We start from the raw sequence: 16,938 nt of genomic DNA on the forward strand, positions 1-16,938 counted from the left end.
CCTCTTTTGCCTGGATCGCCCTTTCGGGTTTTCAATCCACCGGGATACCCATTTTTTCCTAAGCCGCCCTTGCGGGTTTTCGACTTACCGGGTGTACAAATTCTTTTCATTTTTATCCCTAATTTTTGCCCAAACCTTTTCTTTCTGTTTTTTGGTTCGCCGGGATGCCCTTTTTTGCCTGGACTCTTTATTCTTTTTGTCCAGCGGGTCAATTTATGCGAAGTATTTTTTGACTACATTTGAGTTAACAGGGGACGGAAAATCTTCACCGTCCATAGTTGTAAGCATCAAGGCTCCACCGGAGAAGACCTTCTTCACAACATATGGACCTTCGTAATTAGGAGTCCACTTGCCCCTGTTATCTGTACCGGGAGGGAGGATCCTCTTCAAAACTAGATCACCAGTTTGATAGCTCCGAGGACGCACTTTCTGATCAAAGACTCTCTTCATCCTTCTCTGATACAACTGCCCCTGGCACACAGCTGCTAGCCGTCTTTCTTCGATAAGGCTTAACTCATTAAACCTTGTCCGAATCCACTCGGCTTCGTCCAGCTTGACATCTAATAAAACTCTCAGAGAAGGAATCTCCACTTCAACAGGTAGGACAGCTTCCATACCATACACAAGGGAGTAAGGGGTTGCCCCGGTCGATGTACGTACTGAGGTACGGTACCCATGCAAAGCGAAAGGCAGCATCTCATGCCAATCCTTGTACGTTACGACCATCTTCTGCACAATCTTCTTGATATTCTTGTTTGCCGCCTCAACAGCACCATTCATCTTCGGTCTGTAAGGAGAAGAATTGTGATGTTCAATCTTGAAATCTTTGCACAGCTCTTTCATCATCTTATTATTGAGATTCGAACCATTGTCAGTGATGATTCTCTCAGGAACTCCATAACGACAGATGATTTCTTTCTTGATGAACCGGGCAACCACTTGTTTGGTAACGTTAGCATAAGAAGCTGCTTCCACTCATTTGGTGAAGTAATCAATCGCGACCAGGATGAAGCGATGTCCATTCGAAGCCGTAGGCTCAATCTTCCCAATTATATCAATGCCCCACATGGCAAACGGCCAAGGCGAGTTCATGACATTCAGAGGGCTTGGTGGTACATGCACCTTATCAGCATAGATTTGACACTTATGGCACTTCCGAGCATACTTGAAACAATCGGATTCCATAGTCATCCAGTAATAACCGGCTCTCAACAGTTTCTTCGACATTGCATGACCACCAGCATGGGTACCGAACGAACCTTCATGCACTTCCTGCATCAACATGTCTGCTTCATGTCTATCCACGCATCTGAGCAAGACCATGTCGAAGTTCCTCTTGTACAATACATCATCCTGATTCAAATAAAAGCTTCCAGCTAGCCTTCTCAGGGTTTTCTTATCATTTTTTGACGCACCTTCAGGATACTCCTAAGTCTTGAGGAAATTCTTGATGTCATAATCACAACAGACTCGGCTGCAAACACATACGCAGGCCTCTCGAGTCGATTCACCGCAACATGTGGCACATGATTCCACCAATGAACTTTGATCATAGAAGACAAAGTAGCCAAGGCATCAGCCATCTGATTCTCATCCCGGGGGACATGATACAACCTCACCTTCTTGAAGAACGTCAGTATTCTTCTGGTGTAATCTCTATACGGAATCAAATGCGGCTGGTTCGTATTCCAATCTCCATTGACCTGATTGATCACTAGAGCGGAATCTCCGTAAATGTCAAGCGTTTTGATTCTCAGATCAATGGCTTCTTCTATCCCCATGATACAAGCCTCATACTCAGCTTCATTGTTGGTGACGTCAAAAGTCAATTTAGCAGAGAAAGGTATATGTGCACCTTTGGGATTAATCAATACTGCCCCAACACCGTTGCCGTTCATATTCACATCCCCATCAAACATCAGTGTCCACTTGTCATCCGGATCCGGTCCTTCCTCAACAAGAGGCTCTTCGCAATCTTTCATCTTAAGATACATGATGTCTTCATCAGGGAATTCAAACATCATAGGCTGATAATCGTCGATCGGTTGCTCGGCGAGATAGTCTGACAAAACACTGCCTTTGATAGCCTTCTGAGACGTGTACTAGATATCATATTCTGTTAAAATCATTTGCCAACGAGCAACACGCCCGGTGAGAGCCGGCTTCTCAAAGATGTACTTTACTGGATCCATCTTAGAAATCAATAAGGTAGTATGGTTCAACATATACTGCCTCAGTCGGCGAGCAGCCCAGGCCAAAGCACAACAAGTTTTCTCGAGCAGTGAATATCTTGTTTCACAGTCGGTAAACTTTTTGCTAAGGTAGTATATGGCATGCTCTTTTCGACCAGACTCGTCATGCTGTCCCAATACACACCCCATCGAATTCTCGGTCACTGATAGGTACATTATCAATGGTCTCCCTGGAACTGGAGGGATCAGGATTGGAGGTTTCTGTAAATACTCTTTTATCTTGTCAAAAGCTTTCTGGCAGTCATCATTCCACCTGATTGCTTGATTCTTTCTTAGCAATTTGAAAATTGGTTCACACGTGGCAGTTAGGTAAGATATGAACCTTGCAATGTAGTTCAACCTCCCTAAAAACCCACGGACTTGCTTTTTCGTTTTCGGTTCAGGCATCTCTTGAATAGCTTTGACTTTTGCTGGATCAACCTCAATCCCTTTCTCACTGACAATGAAACCCAACAGCTTTCCAGATCTCACGCCAAACGTACACTTGTTTGGATTCAGCCTCAGCTTGAACTTTCTCAATCGGTCAAACAGCTTCTGCAAATTACCCAGGTGCTCTTCTTCTGTCTGCGACTTCGCAATCATGTCATCCACGTACACTTCAATCTCTTTGTGCATCATGTCATGAAAGAGAGTCGTCATTGCCCTCTGATAGGTAGCACCGGCATTCTTCAGCCCAAATGGCATCACCTTATAGCAGAACGTGCCCCAAGGTGTAATGAATGTCGTCTTTTCCATGTCCTCTAGCGCCATCTTAATCTGGTTATAGCCCGAGAAACCATCCATGAAAGAGAATACCGAGGATTGAGCCGTATTATCCACCAATACATTAATGTGAGGTAATGGGAAATCATCTTTCGGACTCGCTCTGTTCAAATCCCGGTAATCGACACACATTCTGACTTTGCCATCCTTCTTCGGCACAGGAACGATGTTGGCCACCCACGGGGGATAACTGGTAACAGCCAGAAAACCCGCATCCCACTGCTTCTGAACCTCTTCCTTGATCTTGACAGCCATATCAGGACTAGTTATGCGAAGCTTCTGCTTGACTGACGGACACTCTTCTCTGAGGGGTAGTCGATGCACCACAATGTCTGTATCCAACCCAGGCATATCTTGATATGACCAGGCAAATATCTCCACATAATCTCTCAGCATCTCAATCAGCCTCCTCTTGACAGAGTCCTCTAAAGCAGCCCCAATCTTGATCTCTTTTCTGGCGTCCTCAGTACCCAGATTAACAACCTCCAACTCCTCCTGATGAGGTTGGATGACCCTTTCCTCCTGCTTCAGCAGTCTGACCAATTCTGCGGGGAGTTCACAGTCTTCCTCACTCTCCTCTTCAGCTTGGTAGATGGGAATATCAAAATCATACTGAGCCATAACAAGATCGTTCATAGTGGATTCCGTGAGATCACTTCTGCATGTTAATGCCTTGTTTTAGAAAAAGAGTTCAAGAAAGTCACAAAAAACAAAAACATTGCCATTTTTATTGTTTTGAAAAAATAAAAACAAAAATAGAAAGACAGGGATCACAAAATTTGATTGCAAAATGTCCTTTATTAATGATAATCATTAAAACATGATGAGGCCCTACAATGAACCACTACGCCTCGGGCAGAACGTAGGGTTTTCATGCAAAATGAAAAAACAAAAGAAAATTACTCTGTCTGAAGAGTAACTTGGACCACTTCTTCAGCCGTCCAGTTATTGATAGACTCCCCTGGTGCACACGGACGAACCCAGTTGTCTAAATCACAGTCGCTGTCACAGTCTTCACTACCAGTTGCAAAGACGTCGCCATGATTCATGAGCCCAACGCTGGTAAAGGTACTTGGACCCGCTTGACCATTCTGCTCTGCTTGGAGGGGCTCATAACCAATGCCAAATTTGTTTTCTTTGACAGGAAAGTCCACCATCTTGCCCCAGCCTTCAGCTTTACCGGAGTTAACAACCTCTTTGGCTTGCTTGTACGAAGCAATCGAAGCACCTGGCTTCCTCTGATCAGCGTACGCCACTTTCTCAAGAGCCACAGTCTCAAACGCCTGGCATAAGGTTTCGTGACATACTTGAACGAGGATAGGTGACTCACCAGAATCTCTTATTCGCCACACACGGTCACAATCTGACCGTTCCAGACATACTTGAGCTTTTGGTGGAGAGTCGACGAGACTGCTCCTGCTGCGTGAATCCACGGACGCCCCAACAAACAACTGTAGGCGGGCTGAATGTCCATAACATAGAAGATGATGTCGAACACCTCTGGACCTATCTTCACCGGCAAAGTAACTTCCCCAAACACAGAACGTTTGGATCCGTCGAAAGCACGAACGATCAGGTCACTAGGAGTAAGCACAACTCCTTCAACATCAATCTTCTTCAGAATCTGCTTAGGCAGCACATTCAGCGACGACCCGGTGTCTACCAATACGTGAGACAACACTGCCTCCTTGCACTCCATAGTGATATGCAAGGCTTTGTTATGATTACGTCCTTCAGGCGTTAAGTCTAGGTCAGTGAATCCTACACCATGCCTGGTGCTCACATTGGCCATCACACCCTCCAGTTGGTTGACGGAAATCTCTTGAGGTACGTAAGCCATATTCAGCATCTTCAATAAGGCATTACGATGTGCCTCAGAGCACAGCAGCAAAGAAAGTATTGAAATCTTGGACGGAGTCTGATTAAGTTGATCTACGATCTTATAATCACTCTTCTTTATGATCTTCATAAACTCGTCCACGTCCTTTTCAAATGAACCCTCAGGCACCTCTTTCTGAGCCGGTTCTTCGTCGACAACAACCTGTTTGCCCTTTGACTTGGCAGAAGCCTCAGCATTAGCATCCCTCAACGGCTGAGGAGCAAACAGTCGTCCGCTTCGAGTGAAACCTCTTGGTCCACCGACGTTGTCCACAACGGGACTCACAACCACATGAGTCTTAACTGGTGCACTGATCGTCACAGGCGCTTGATTTGCTGGCCTCGTCTGATTATCAGCCCTTCTGTTGCTACGGTAGGCATTATTATAACTCCATGGCACAACCCTACTATTCTCAACTGGTCTTCTTCCAGACGCCACGATAGTAGTTGGAGCACTGATGGTTACAGGCGCGGAAATGGTAACTGGGGTACCACTTGTTGCAGGTGCACTAACAACCCTCTGGCCTCGTCCTTCAGACGGTTTAAAGTAAATGGTGACAGTTGACACTGACCCACGATCTTGTACAGCCCTACTGAATTGCAGACAGCTGTCGCAACCTGAAAAATACAGTGTGCGAAAAAAAACAACCGGCGAAAGAAAATGACAGAAGAGTCGCCACCGTGCGTTATTTATCCCAAAGGAGGGAAAGGAAACGCTCGAAGTAAACCTGGAGAAAGGAAAGGAAAAGACAAGGTCTCGCAACCAAATCTTGGGTTCGGGAGTCGATTATGCGAAGGGAAGGTATTAGCACCCCTACGCATCCGTAGTACTCTACGGGATCCACTCTTGTTGTTTCTTGTCTAAAGGGTGTGTGTTTATCTAATGTACTATTTATTAAAAGGGTCAAGAGAAAAATGACTCGCATAGATATCGCATCCATTGCATACGTATCTCATCTGGATATGAGAATCAGAGTCTTCGTAGCTCGGGTACCTAGGGGTTAAGGATAAGTGTGCTCGCTAAGACATCGCGTCTTATGCCTACATATCTCATCGGGAATGAGAATCAGAGCATAATGTAGTTCGGCTAACTACGGGAACAAAGGTCTCGATTACAACTAGGGCAAGAGAAAGGGAAGGGTCTCGATCGCAACGAGGGCGAGAGAAAGGATCGCAACAAGGGCGAAAGCAAACAAGGATTAGTTGTTAGTCGTTAGTCAAACTCGGCAAGACATCGCATCTTGTGCCTACGTATCTCATCTGAACATGAGAATCAGAGTTGCCGTAGTTCGGCTACATAGGGATTGCCATTTGAATATGGACTTACAAAAGGAGGACACCAGTTGTGTCAAAGGAGAGTGGGCGATGTGTTCACGTCCTAGCAGTAGGTGTCGCAGCTCGCTGAATCGAGTCTTAGGCGGTTACCTCTTTGCAATAGGATGGATTGACATGCCATAAGATCGAAGACGCTCGGAAAGGTCTAAAAGAAAGGGGAAGCTCTGCCCTAGAGTTGTCATGCAATATGTACTTAGGTGTTAGGATTTTACAAATGGGAATATCTGCCTAATGTTAGCATGCAAAGAATATGGGAACCCTACCTATGTTATCACACAAAATGATATGAGAATCCTACCTATGTTATCATACAAAGGGTTCTATCTAATGGGTGCTATCTAATCGAAACAAGAATTGACGAGTGGAGCAAGGAGAAGTGTTAGGGATAAGGGTTTGATTGGTTGGATGTGCTTTGAGTGATGGCGAGAACTAGGATTGGTGAGATATACATCTCGAATCCTAGCCTCAGGAGTGCATGGTATACACCATGTTCCATTTCCATCTTTATTTGCAAAAGTGTTTAATAGAGATTAAGTATTTTTAGGTTTGATTGAGAAAGGGTTTGAAGAAACCGCATTGACAATTTTAGACGATGGCGAGAGCTAAGATTGGCGAGATATACATCTCGAATCCTAGTCTCAGGAGTGCATGGTATACACCATGTTCCATTTCCACCCTTTATTGAAAAAGTGTTAAATAAGAATTAGGTATTTTGAGTTTTGTTGTGAAAATGACTTGACCTAGATCAAGTATTGATGGACGTTTGAGAAAGATTTGAATGGGTGTTTGATAGAGCAAAGTGGGTAAATTGGATGATGGCGAGAGCTAGGATTGGCGAGATATACATCTCGAATCCTAGTCTCAGGAGTGCGTGGTATACACCACGTTCCACTTCCATCTTTATTGAAAAAGTCTTGACTATGAATTAATATTTTTCGAGTTTTTATGAGAGAAAATGGCTTGACGTTGAATCAAGCATTTGATGAAAGTTTGGAAGGACTGGAATAGAATAGGAGGGAGAAATGAATTGATTTGTTTATTGAGAAAATACTCGACGTTGGATCGAGTCATATTTTTGAATTTTTCAGAAATGGTGGATTTTACTCTTTGGTTAGTAGCTAACTAAACAGTCAAGCAAATAAAGAAATGAAAAGCAGTAAAATTATTACACATCGGGGGAGTGGGGTACATTTTGTCAAATGGGGATTTGAAATACTGAAATAATTAAATCGGGCCCAAACAACAAATAATGCAATGTATGAGTGTAAGTGCAAGAGAACTGTCTCATTGTAAGAAGGCCCAAGAGTAAGCCATGTGAAGAAAATAACACAACAAGTTATATTTACAACACACTTAAAAATTAAATCGAAAAAAAAGGTAAAATCGGGATTTGCACGGATGGAAATTGAGGGACACACAAAACCTAAATGATATGCTCAAAGCCGGTTTTCACATATTGACAACAAATGGAAATGTCATATGTGATTAGTCAAAACGTGGCGAAATACTATCACTATATCGATAAAAATAATCATGGATAAATAACAAGAAAAATGTCAAATCCATAAATTAAAAAATCGATGTTTAAATGATAAATCAAGGAAAAACATTAAAATCAACAAGTGTTTTGAAAATGAGAATAATAAAATAAAATAAAAAGGAGTAAAAAATAAAAATAAAAATAAATAAAAATAAAAAAAGAAAAGTAAGAAATGTGGTACAAGGGTATCGAACCCGTACCCTAAGGCATGCCAAACAACACCCTTACCAACCCAACCAACTTTGGTTGTTGATATTAACTTGTGTTCATTAATACATAAATTTAAAACATGCGTTGTATTGGTTAAAAGAAAAAACAAGTTAACAAACTGGAAGCAATAACAACAGACATGAAACAAACAGAAAATAGGAAGCCACTCGTTACCTACTAAGTCGACGGAAGGAGTCACAAACGTTGGTGAGCTGCTTAAAAAAACCGCGTTGTCGTGAGTTGGCTTGTTCACTGAGTCGTGTAGCTTCGACCTTCAAGCGTTAATCCGGCACAAGGAGTATGACGTGGGGATTCAACTGGAAGATGGTGATAACGGTGGCGGAGTTTCACGATAGCTGGTTCAAAACGAAAATGGAAGGGGTGGTTCAACGGTAGGGTTTTCTTTGTGTGAGCAGTCTTCTTTTTTTCTCTAGGGTTTTTCGGCTCCCTCTGTTTTGCAGAATTCGCCTCCAAGTTTTTTTTTCAATTCCTGATTCTCTTCTCTATTTATATTTCTGCAGCTAGGGTTTCAAATTGGTGCCCTTGTGTTCAAAAGCGTATCTCTGTAAAATCCTCTTTGATGTTCTTAGTTTGGATGGGCTTGTTTAATGCTAAAACCGGAAACGGTATTCTGAACCCACTCTTTCTTCTTCATTTTTGTCTCTATGCCAAATTGGGATATTTTCTTGAATTACTGCCTTTGCTAATTACCTTATTCTTTTTACTGCAGTGACTTTCTCTTATCAGAAAACTCAGTTGGTTTGTGAATGAGGACTCAAAAGGTTGATGGTTCTTTGGCTGTAGCAGGTAACCTTAGAGCTAGGATTAAACCAATTGAATTAGATGCAACCTATTGAACTGGTCACAGCCATTACAAGCTTAACATGTACATCCTTTCCTTTGATTAATTCTCATGACTCCACTAATTATTCATGCTCTTTTCCACTGCAGACTTTGATGTCCACTGAATCCACTTCATGGGACAAATTGTTCATGGCCTGTGATGTGCTTAGTTAGGAAATCCAATGGCTATCACTAAACCATGCCCTGTTACATTGCAGTTATGCAGGCTGTGGTTGATGCTCACACTTTGCATGCTTATGTTCCTGCAGGTTATGGTTGATATTTCATAGGTCTCACTCTCATTGTTGTATTCATTTCCTTGTTTTCTTTTAATTTGCTTCAGCTGACAGGAACTTCAATGCAGCTACTACCTTGGCTTGATGATGAGCAGGAGTACTGCAGGATGATGCTTGCAAGACTCATGTGGCTTTTGTGGATGCAACATAGGACTGTGTATGTTAGGCCTGATATAATGCAGGTTATGTGTGAGCTTCCTGCTAGGCTAGAAATGGAACTGACATGAGATTATGGTTTTGCTGCAGGATTTGTGTGATGCTTGACCAGTCTTGTCATGTTTGCTTGGATATGTTCCAGGTTGGAATTGTGGAAGAAGATATTTGATTCCTGGAGCTGCCACAGTTTCTTCAATATTCTGAGAAGTTTCAGAAAGTGGCGTGGAATTGGAACTCTTTTCACTATCTGGGCCACCAACATAGTATTCTTTTTTTCTATCACCACCAACCAGACTAAGAGACATACATACATAGCATAGTGACATTCACTTCATTTTCTTCACATTCAAATGGCAACAACATAACCTGAATTGGAGCATCCTAACAAAGCCTTTGGTTATGCAGCTAGAAGAGAAACTGATGAAAAAGATGTGGCATTCAAAGTATTGTATTGTGAGATATGTCACTCTGATCTCCACATGGTGAAGAATGAATGGGGCGTCTCCACGTATCCATTAGTTCCTGCCAAAATTGTGAGGAAAGTCTCGAGAATTATTGCCCTCGATCTACACTCACATATGGTGCTAAACATGGTGATGGAACAATCACCCATGGAGGCTACTCTGACTCAATGGTCGCAGATGAACATTTTGTGATTCGTATTCCTTAGCTTACCGCTTGAAGCCGCTGAACCTCTCCTTTGTGCTGGCATCACTGTCTATAGTCCTCTAAGATATTTTGGACTCCATAAACCCGGGCTTCATGTAGGTGTTGTTGGGCTTGGTGGGCTTGGTCACATGGTTGTTAAGTATGCCATAGCTTTTGGTGCTAATGTTACTGTAATTAGTACTTCACTTTAGATGGTATCATTGATACAGTTTCTACGAATCATCGAATTGTGCCTCTAATTGGATTACCGAAGTCTCATGGAAAACTTGTAATGGTTGGTGCACCAGATAAGCCTTTGGAGCTTCCTGTCTTTCCTTTACTTCAAGGCAGAAAGTTGGTTGCTGGAAGTGCGATTGGAGGGTTGAAAGAGACTCAAGAGATGATTGATTTTTTTCTGCTAAACACAATATAAAACCTGAAATCGAAGTCATTGATATGGATTATGTTAACACTGCAATTGAGCGGCTCCAGAAAGCAGATGTCAAGTATCGACTTGTGATTGAGATTGGAAACTCTTTGAAACCAACTTCTTAAATTTCGCAGTTTGAATAGTCATTTGTTTTTCACTTCTTGTATGCAATAAGTGTTTTTGTTTGATGTTTTGGGGACTGGTTCAGGGTCATGATGCCACTAACTTGCATTTGGCTTCACTACATGATTATTGTCCATTGTTGCCCACCTGCTTGTTGCCTTAATGAACCAGTTTTTGAAGCTTACATGTAGGATTATGCAGGGTCTGCTACTTGCTAGGTCTGATGCTGCAGAAACATGGCAGGTATTAATCGTATATGTGCGACTGTGCTCATTCTGCATTAGGCCTCAATGGTGTAACCAGATTGATGTTCCTTGGTCTATTTTTTTTCTCACTTTATCTTGGTCTTAAACCCTGTTGGATTAACTAGCTTTTGGCCTAATGAAGGTTGGTTCTTTTGCAGACAAAGTGTTAGTTGGTCTTCTTGCTGAGCAGGAGCTTTTGGCTGTTCAACTTCTTGCTGAGCAGCACCAGTTGTGTCCTTGTTCTTTTGAATGAATTCGATGATGTCTTCCTTTGTCCTACCACCGTCGTATTGTGATATCTTTCCACTTGCTGACCTGAAGTACAAAGTAGGATAACCTTGAACCTCAAAGGTATCGCTTGGGATATCGTTGGCAGTTGCATCCAGTTTTGCAATAACGACATCAGGATCACTTTGAAATGAGACAGCAACTTCGTCCAAGATTGGAGCCAATGACTTGCAGTGACCACACCAAGGGGCATAAAACTCGAGCAAAACATTCTTCCCAGAGTTGAAAACTATTTCTTGAAGAGTTTCCCCAACCACCACTTTAACAGGTTCGTTGTTAGTCGCAGGAATAGGTTCAGACTTGACAAATGGAGCAACATCTCCATCCTTGTATGCCTTCAACCAAGCTGCAAGGTGATCTGGTTCCAAATTGGGCTTGAAAAATTTCTTGCCGTCAGTATGCCGAATGATAATTAGAGGTACTTGGTCTTCCTTAAGTCCAAAATACTGGAAGGCACCTTGGCTGGACTCAACATCTCCGATAAGAAAGCTAATTCCCTGTTGTTTGTATTGCTCGGTAATTTCACGGTATTTTGCCTTAAAAGCTTCAGTACTTGCAGAAGTGAAGTTGGCGAACAACATTGCCTTTGCATTGGGAGAGTTAAAGTATTTGACAACAAAAGGGTGATCGCTTGGTTCATTGTTGAAGATAGTCACAAGGGGGATACTGGATTCTTCAACGAATTTCAATAGAGCTTCAACATTGAAATCCTTGGAGTCAACAAAGAGCTCGTCAAATGGCTTAAATAACCTAACTACAGGGCCGGACACAGATGAATCTCCCCTTGGGAGGTATTTGGCATCCAAGGTGTGAGCAATGTCAAAGTCAGCACGCAACTTATCTGCTAATGCAAGGAAGTTATTATGCATGTTCTGTGATTAGTTGTTCCAGGACCCATCACAAACAAAAGCATTAACCGCAGCCTTTGCTGAATGTGATGCCAACGATACATCAATATATGAAATTTGATTTTAGAGCCACAATTCAGTGTACATATTTTGTATATCAGTTCTGCTTGGCTCCTTTAACTATACTGATTTATATAGCTACTTCCATTATTACCAAATGTACACTCCAAGTATGTTGTGATCTTGCAAAATGTCCCCTTCCAAGAGTAAGATTCTCTAAAGTTAATCCATTCTCAAGAACATACTTGACCGTTAAAAGGAAATAAATAACGCCGGCCATTGATTCATTCAATACGCTCTAATCCAAAATACAATAGAGTGATCAAAACATCAACGAGGGTTATCTATTTATTAGCGGGATTATTTGTCTTTCATCCTTAACAAATATTCATGATGGCTCAAATTCCAAGCATTCAACCCAAAACCAACTTTCCTCCGATCCATACATTGAAATCAAATTTCCCCTGATTCAAAACTACATTATGGTACCTGATATACCAACTCGTCCACAGGACAACACAAAACTTAAATCCAATCAAACCTTGGGCCATCATCTGAGCATGAAGCAAAATTTTATGACCATACGGGTGATTGACTGGGAAAAAATTTCAGGGTCAAAATCGGGGTATGACAACAGCCCTCATCCATCATACCCTGGATACCGGCCCTCAACTGTGAGCAACCATTATCAGATTCTGCACAAGCAATACAGCCCTCATCACAGCCCGGGTAGACACCCCCATTCAGCAGACGGCCCTTTACAACCAGCAGAGAAGTCTGAACATCATCAACACTAATAACCAGATCTTCAGCCTCTTCCCCTTCAATATTGTTCACTCTATGCCCACCATGCTGAGGCATAGGATTGTTCACGACGTTGGGCACTAGAGCGAAGTTGATCGTCTTGGCATCGATCAAATCTTGGACTTTGTGCTGGAAAGCCCGGCATTTTTCAGTATGGTGCCCTGGTGCCCCAGAGTGAAAGTCACAACGGACGTTGGCATCGTATCCAGGAGGCAATATTGTTGGCGGAGCCATTGTACGCAACTCAACAAACCCCAACCTGAGTAGTTCGGGCAGCAGTTCGGCGTATGACATTGGTAGCGGATCAAAATGTCGATCAGGCGTCCTTTGTCTGGGCTGATACTGACGTTGTTGTTGTTGTTGTGGTTGTTGAACTCTTTGTTGTTGTTGACAAGGTTGAGGTGCCGGGATTGTCACTGCAGCAACCTGACGGTACTGATTTCTGTTCTGATTTCCTCTGTACACATTCCCTCGGTGTTGTACAGCACTAGTTTCACCTTCTCTACGGCGAGGTGCCCCAGAGAAAGGTTTCTTAGATGATGAACCCACGTCTTGGATCTTACCGGCCTTGATCAAACTTTCAGTTCTCTCACCACAAATGACGACATCAGAGAAACTACCGAATGGGCAGCTTCCCATCCGGTCCATGAATACTCCTTGTAGCGTGCCAATAAACATATCTGTCAACTCCCTCTCCAGCATAGGGGGTTGAACTCTCGCAGCCAGTTCACGCCACCTCTGGGCGTACTCCTTGAAGCTTTCATTGGATTTTTGACATAGACTCTGCAGCTGAGTCCGGCTCGGTGCCATATCCATGTTGTGCTTGTATTGCCTCAAGAAGGCCTCACCCAGATCCCTCCAACAGCGGATAGAATCTCTCTTAAGTTCCATGTACCAATCCAAGGAAGCCCCAGATAGACTATCTTGGAAAAATTACATCCACATCTTCTCGTCGTCTGTGTAAGCAGAGATCTTCCTGTAGTAGGCCTGCACGTGGGTGCGAGGGCAAGAAGTGCCGTTGTATTTATCGAAAGATGGCGCCTTGATTTTATAAGGGATTCTCAAGCCTTCCACTAACCCCATATTGGTAACATCAAAACCGAGAGAATTCTGACATTCCATAGCCCGGATCTTCTCAGCGAGGGCATCAACTTTACGATCTCTCTCATCAACCCTTCCCAAAACGTCTTCGTCTTCACTGAGCAGAGTGAACATATCCTCTTGTCTGTCAACAATCGGAACCTGATTACGGGCCGGAGCACGGACTACTCGGGCATTAGCGGTATCTGGAGCAATAGGTTGACCGTTGATTCGAATACCCCTCAACTCATCACCTACGGCATAGTTGTTGATGGGAACAGCAGCAGTAGCAGGTTCATTGATCGGGCCCCCCTCTGGCAGAGCTTGGTTGGCCGGTGGAATTACAGCTTCTTGTCTCTGAACTAGAGCTCGGAGTTCTTCTTGACCTTGTGCAACCCCTTGCATCATATGCATGAACTGGGCCATGTTAGCCCTCATCTCAGCTAACTCAACCTGCACTTGATCCATGTTCCTTTGATGATTCAGTCTCGTTGAGTAGCGATGCGGTCTTTGATCAGCTATCCTGCCTAAACACAGGAACCAAAGTGAGAAGTCACGAACAAGAACACCTGCTATGCAAAATGATATGAGCATGATGTTAATGATGCGTATGATGCACATGATATGTTCATTTCTCAGGCATTCAAAGAGCCTGATTCATCCTCAAAAGATGGCAACCTGCAGCAACAAGAGAACAACATACAAGATAAATGAGATCAAAATGAAACACCAACAACCTTATCTATAGATAAGAGCAACAGGCTCATACAACAGAGTCAACAAAGATCCAAATAAACGGGGTACAACAATGAACCCCATCCAACAAGCCTGGAGGTGATTCTCAACATACATATCAAAGATACAAGCTAAGACAAACGGTCTCCCGGAATGAGAGTCTTCAGGTACTGGCACTGGTCTATCAACAGGGCGCATTCTGAACATTCTGGTAGAGGGGTGATCTTCTCCTTCAACTGTCTTCTAAGCTCTACAACTTCTCCTCCAAGATGGGTCTCTAATGCCTGTCTCGAGTCAACCTCCTTCTTCAACTGGATGTCTTTGTCTCTGAGTTGCTTCTCCAAGTCTCTGATCTTCTTCTGGTAACTGGCTTCAGCTCTCTGCAGCTTCAAGCACTCCCGGTGTTCTGCATCTAACATGGATTCCATTTCCTCGTAGGATCTCTTCTTGCTTCTCGATCTGCTGGCATCTTCTCCCTATACTCCTCTGAGTTGATGAGCCAAGTTCAACCTATCAGCTTTGGCTTTGTACAGCTCCATCTGGGTATCTTGCTCCTTCTCTCTCAACCGGCGATTCTCCATCAGGGCTTGCTTGTAGTGCTCAGCAGGCACACTCTCAGCAAGGACCAAAGGTGGTTGCTCCTGCAACGGCTCCATCCTATCGTAGGGTAGCAACAAAGTTTCCACTCTCTTCTTGACCCAAACAGTGTAATCAGGCATAGCAATGGCAAACTTCTTCCCTAAGACAGATCCATCCTTCACACCAATAGACTTCCAAGCTCTTCCTATCTGCTCCAATCTAGCCGGGTCACTCTTCTTCTCAAAATACACACTTTCAGCTACCTCGGCCTCAAGTGGTCTTCCTTTCATCACAAACCCTAACTGGCGAAGAGAAAGAACCGGGTTGTAATTGATGCAACCCTTAGTCCCTACAAGTGGCACATTCCGGAACTCTCCGCAGCTCATAATGACATCACGTACATCCATCCGGTAAGATTGCCATCTGATATCATATGAAGTAAGAGACATGACCCTCTGAGTCCACTTATGAGTGCCCTGAGCATCCACAAAAGGTCCACTGACTGGCAGGAGAGACATGAACCATCTGAGCAAAAGTGGGAGGCAGCACCTGATAGCTCCACCCTTACCATGCCTATTGTGAATAGCATAGTAAGTGTTAGCTAACAGAGTAGGAACCGGATTTCCTCCAACGAAGATACAGACTGCAGCATAGTCTACAAAGTTGGGCATACTCGGGAACAAGACAATCCCATAGATCATGACAGCAAGCTGAGCATGAAAAGCTTCCCAATTCCCCTTCTCTGCTTCTTCTCTAGCTACCCTCAACAGAAACTTCAAAGGCAATCCTACAACATCCCCACTGGGCTTCCAACTATCATTGATCTCCTTGACACTCAAATGAAGAGCTCCAGCAATAACCCTGAAATCAACCTCCTTGGGCACGTCCAAGAAAGGAACCTGATGCCGGATCGGGACACTCAGCAGAATAGAATACTCCTCAAGAGTAGGCGCCAACTGATAATCTTGAAAGGTGAAACAATGAAGCTCTGGGTCGTAGAACTGAATAAGAGTCTGCAACGGCACCGGATCGACTACCATCTTCAACAGCGTCGGAATATCTCCATACTGGTCAACAAACCCCTTCTGGTTACCACTGGTCATAAGGCTACTCAACTCAATCAGAGACGTCAAAGGCTCACGGTGAAATCTGTAGGAACAAGTCTTCCGCTTCAACTCTGGGACTGCTGCCATCTCTCTCAGTGAATAGACTCTGGAATGTACCTGAGAAATGATATGCATGCAGAGATTAGTTTTTCTTTTTTTCTTCTTTTTCTCTTTTTTTTCAATTCTTTTTTTTGTGTGTATTTTTTGAAAATAAACATGCTATGATGCAAATGATGCAGACAAGACTGGCTGGCTGCGCATCTCAGAACACAGGATCGAAGCTTCGGTTTAAACTCAGAACCCCAGATCCATCTGAAACCCAAAGTCAACTGAGAAACTGTCATCTGAACCCAAAGTCACCAATAGGACCACAAGTCACCAACGGTACCTGTAATAATGATCAAACCCTCCCTACTCACGGGTGTCGTCTAGGCCAGGGTAAGGTCGAGAGAAATGCAGCATAAATAACCTTTCGCATAATATCATCATATACACACCCGAAGTATACAGCGATAATATCCCACCAGGGTCTGAACTGCTCGTGATATCAATGTTCCACTAAGTGGCGCAATACCACCCGCTTCCCATGAATCACTCTATTCCTAAGTATCCTAGATTTCACTCATGGCCTGGGTATTGGGCCTTTTACCTCAAGTAACTCCCACCCCAACAGAGAGAAACAGACAACCAGCCAGCCAGATGAATAATGAATATGAATGA

At 43.4% G+C, this 16,938-nt stretch overlaps 1 protein-coding gene and 1 pseudogene across 1 annotated transcript; one reads left to right on the forward strand and one right to left on the reverse strand.

Annotated features, from left to right (window-relative positions):
- The first annotated feature begins 9,622 nt into the window (after positions 1-9,622).
- On the forward strand, positions 9,623-10,475 carry LOC127135531 (probable mannitol dehydrogenase; annotated as a pseudogene).
- Positions 10,476-10,804: 329 nt separating this feature from the next.
- On the reverse strand, positions 10,805-11,875 carry LOC127137436 (protein disulfide-isomerase-like). Its single transcript, XM_051063896.1, has one exon. It carries the CDS (start codon positions 11,873-11,875, stop codon positions 10,805-10,807), a length of 1,071 nt encoding a protein of 356 aa, XP_050919853.1.
- Positions 11,876-16,938: the final 5,063 nt, after the last annotated feature.

Source organism: Lathyrus oleraceus, chromosome 4, assembly GCF_024323335.1.
Source record: "Lathyrus oleraceus cultivar Zhongwan6 chromosome 4, CAAS_Psat_ZW6_1.0, whole genome shotgun sequence".
NCBI classification, from domain to species: domain Eukaryota; kingdom Viridiplantae; phylum Streptophyta; class Magnoliopsida; order Fabales; family Fabaceae; genus Lathyrus; species Lathyrus oleraceus.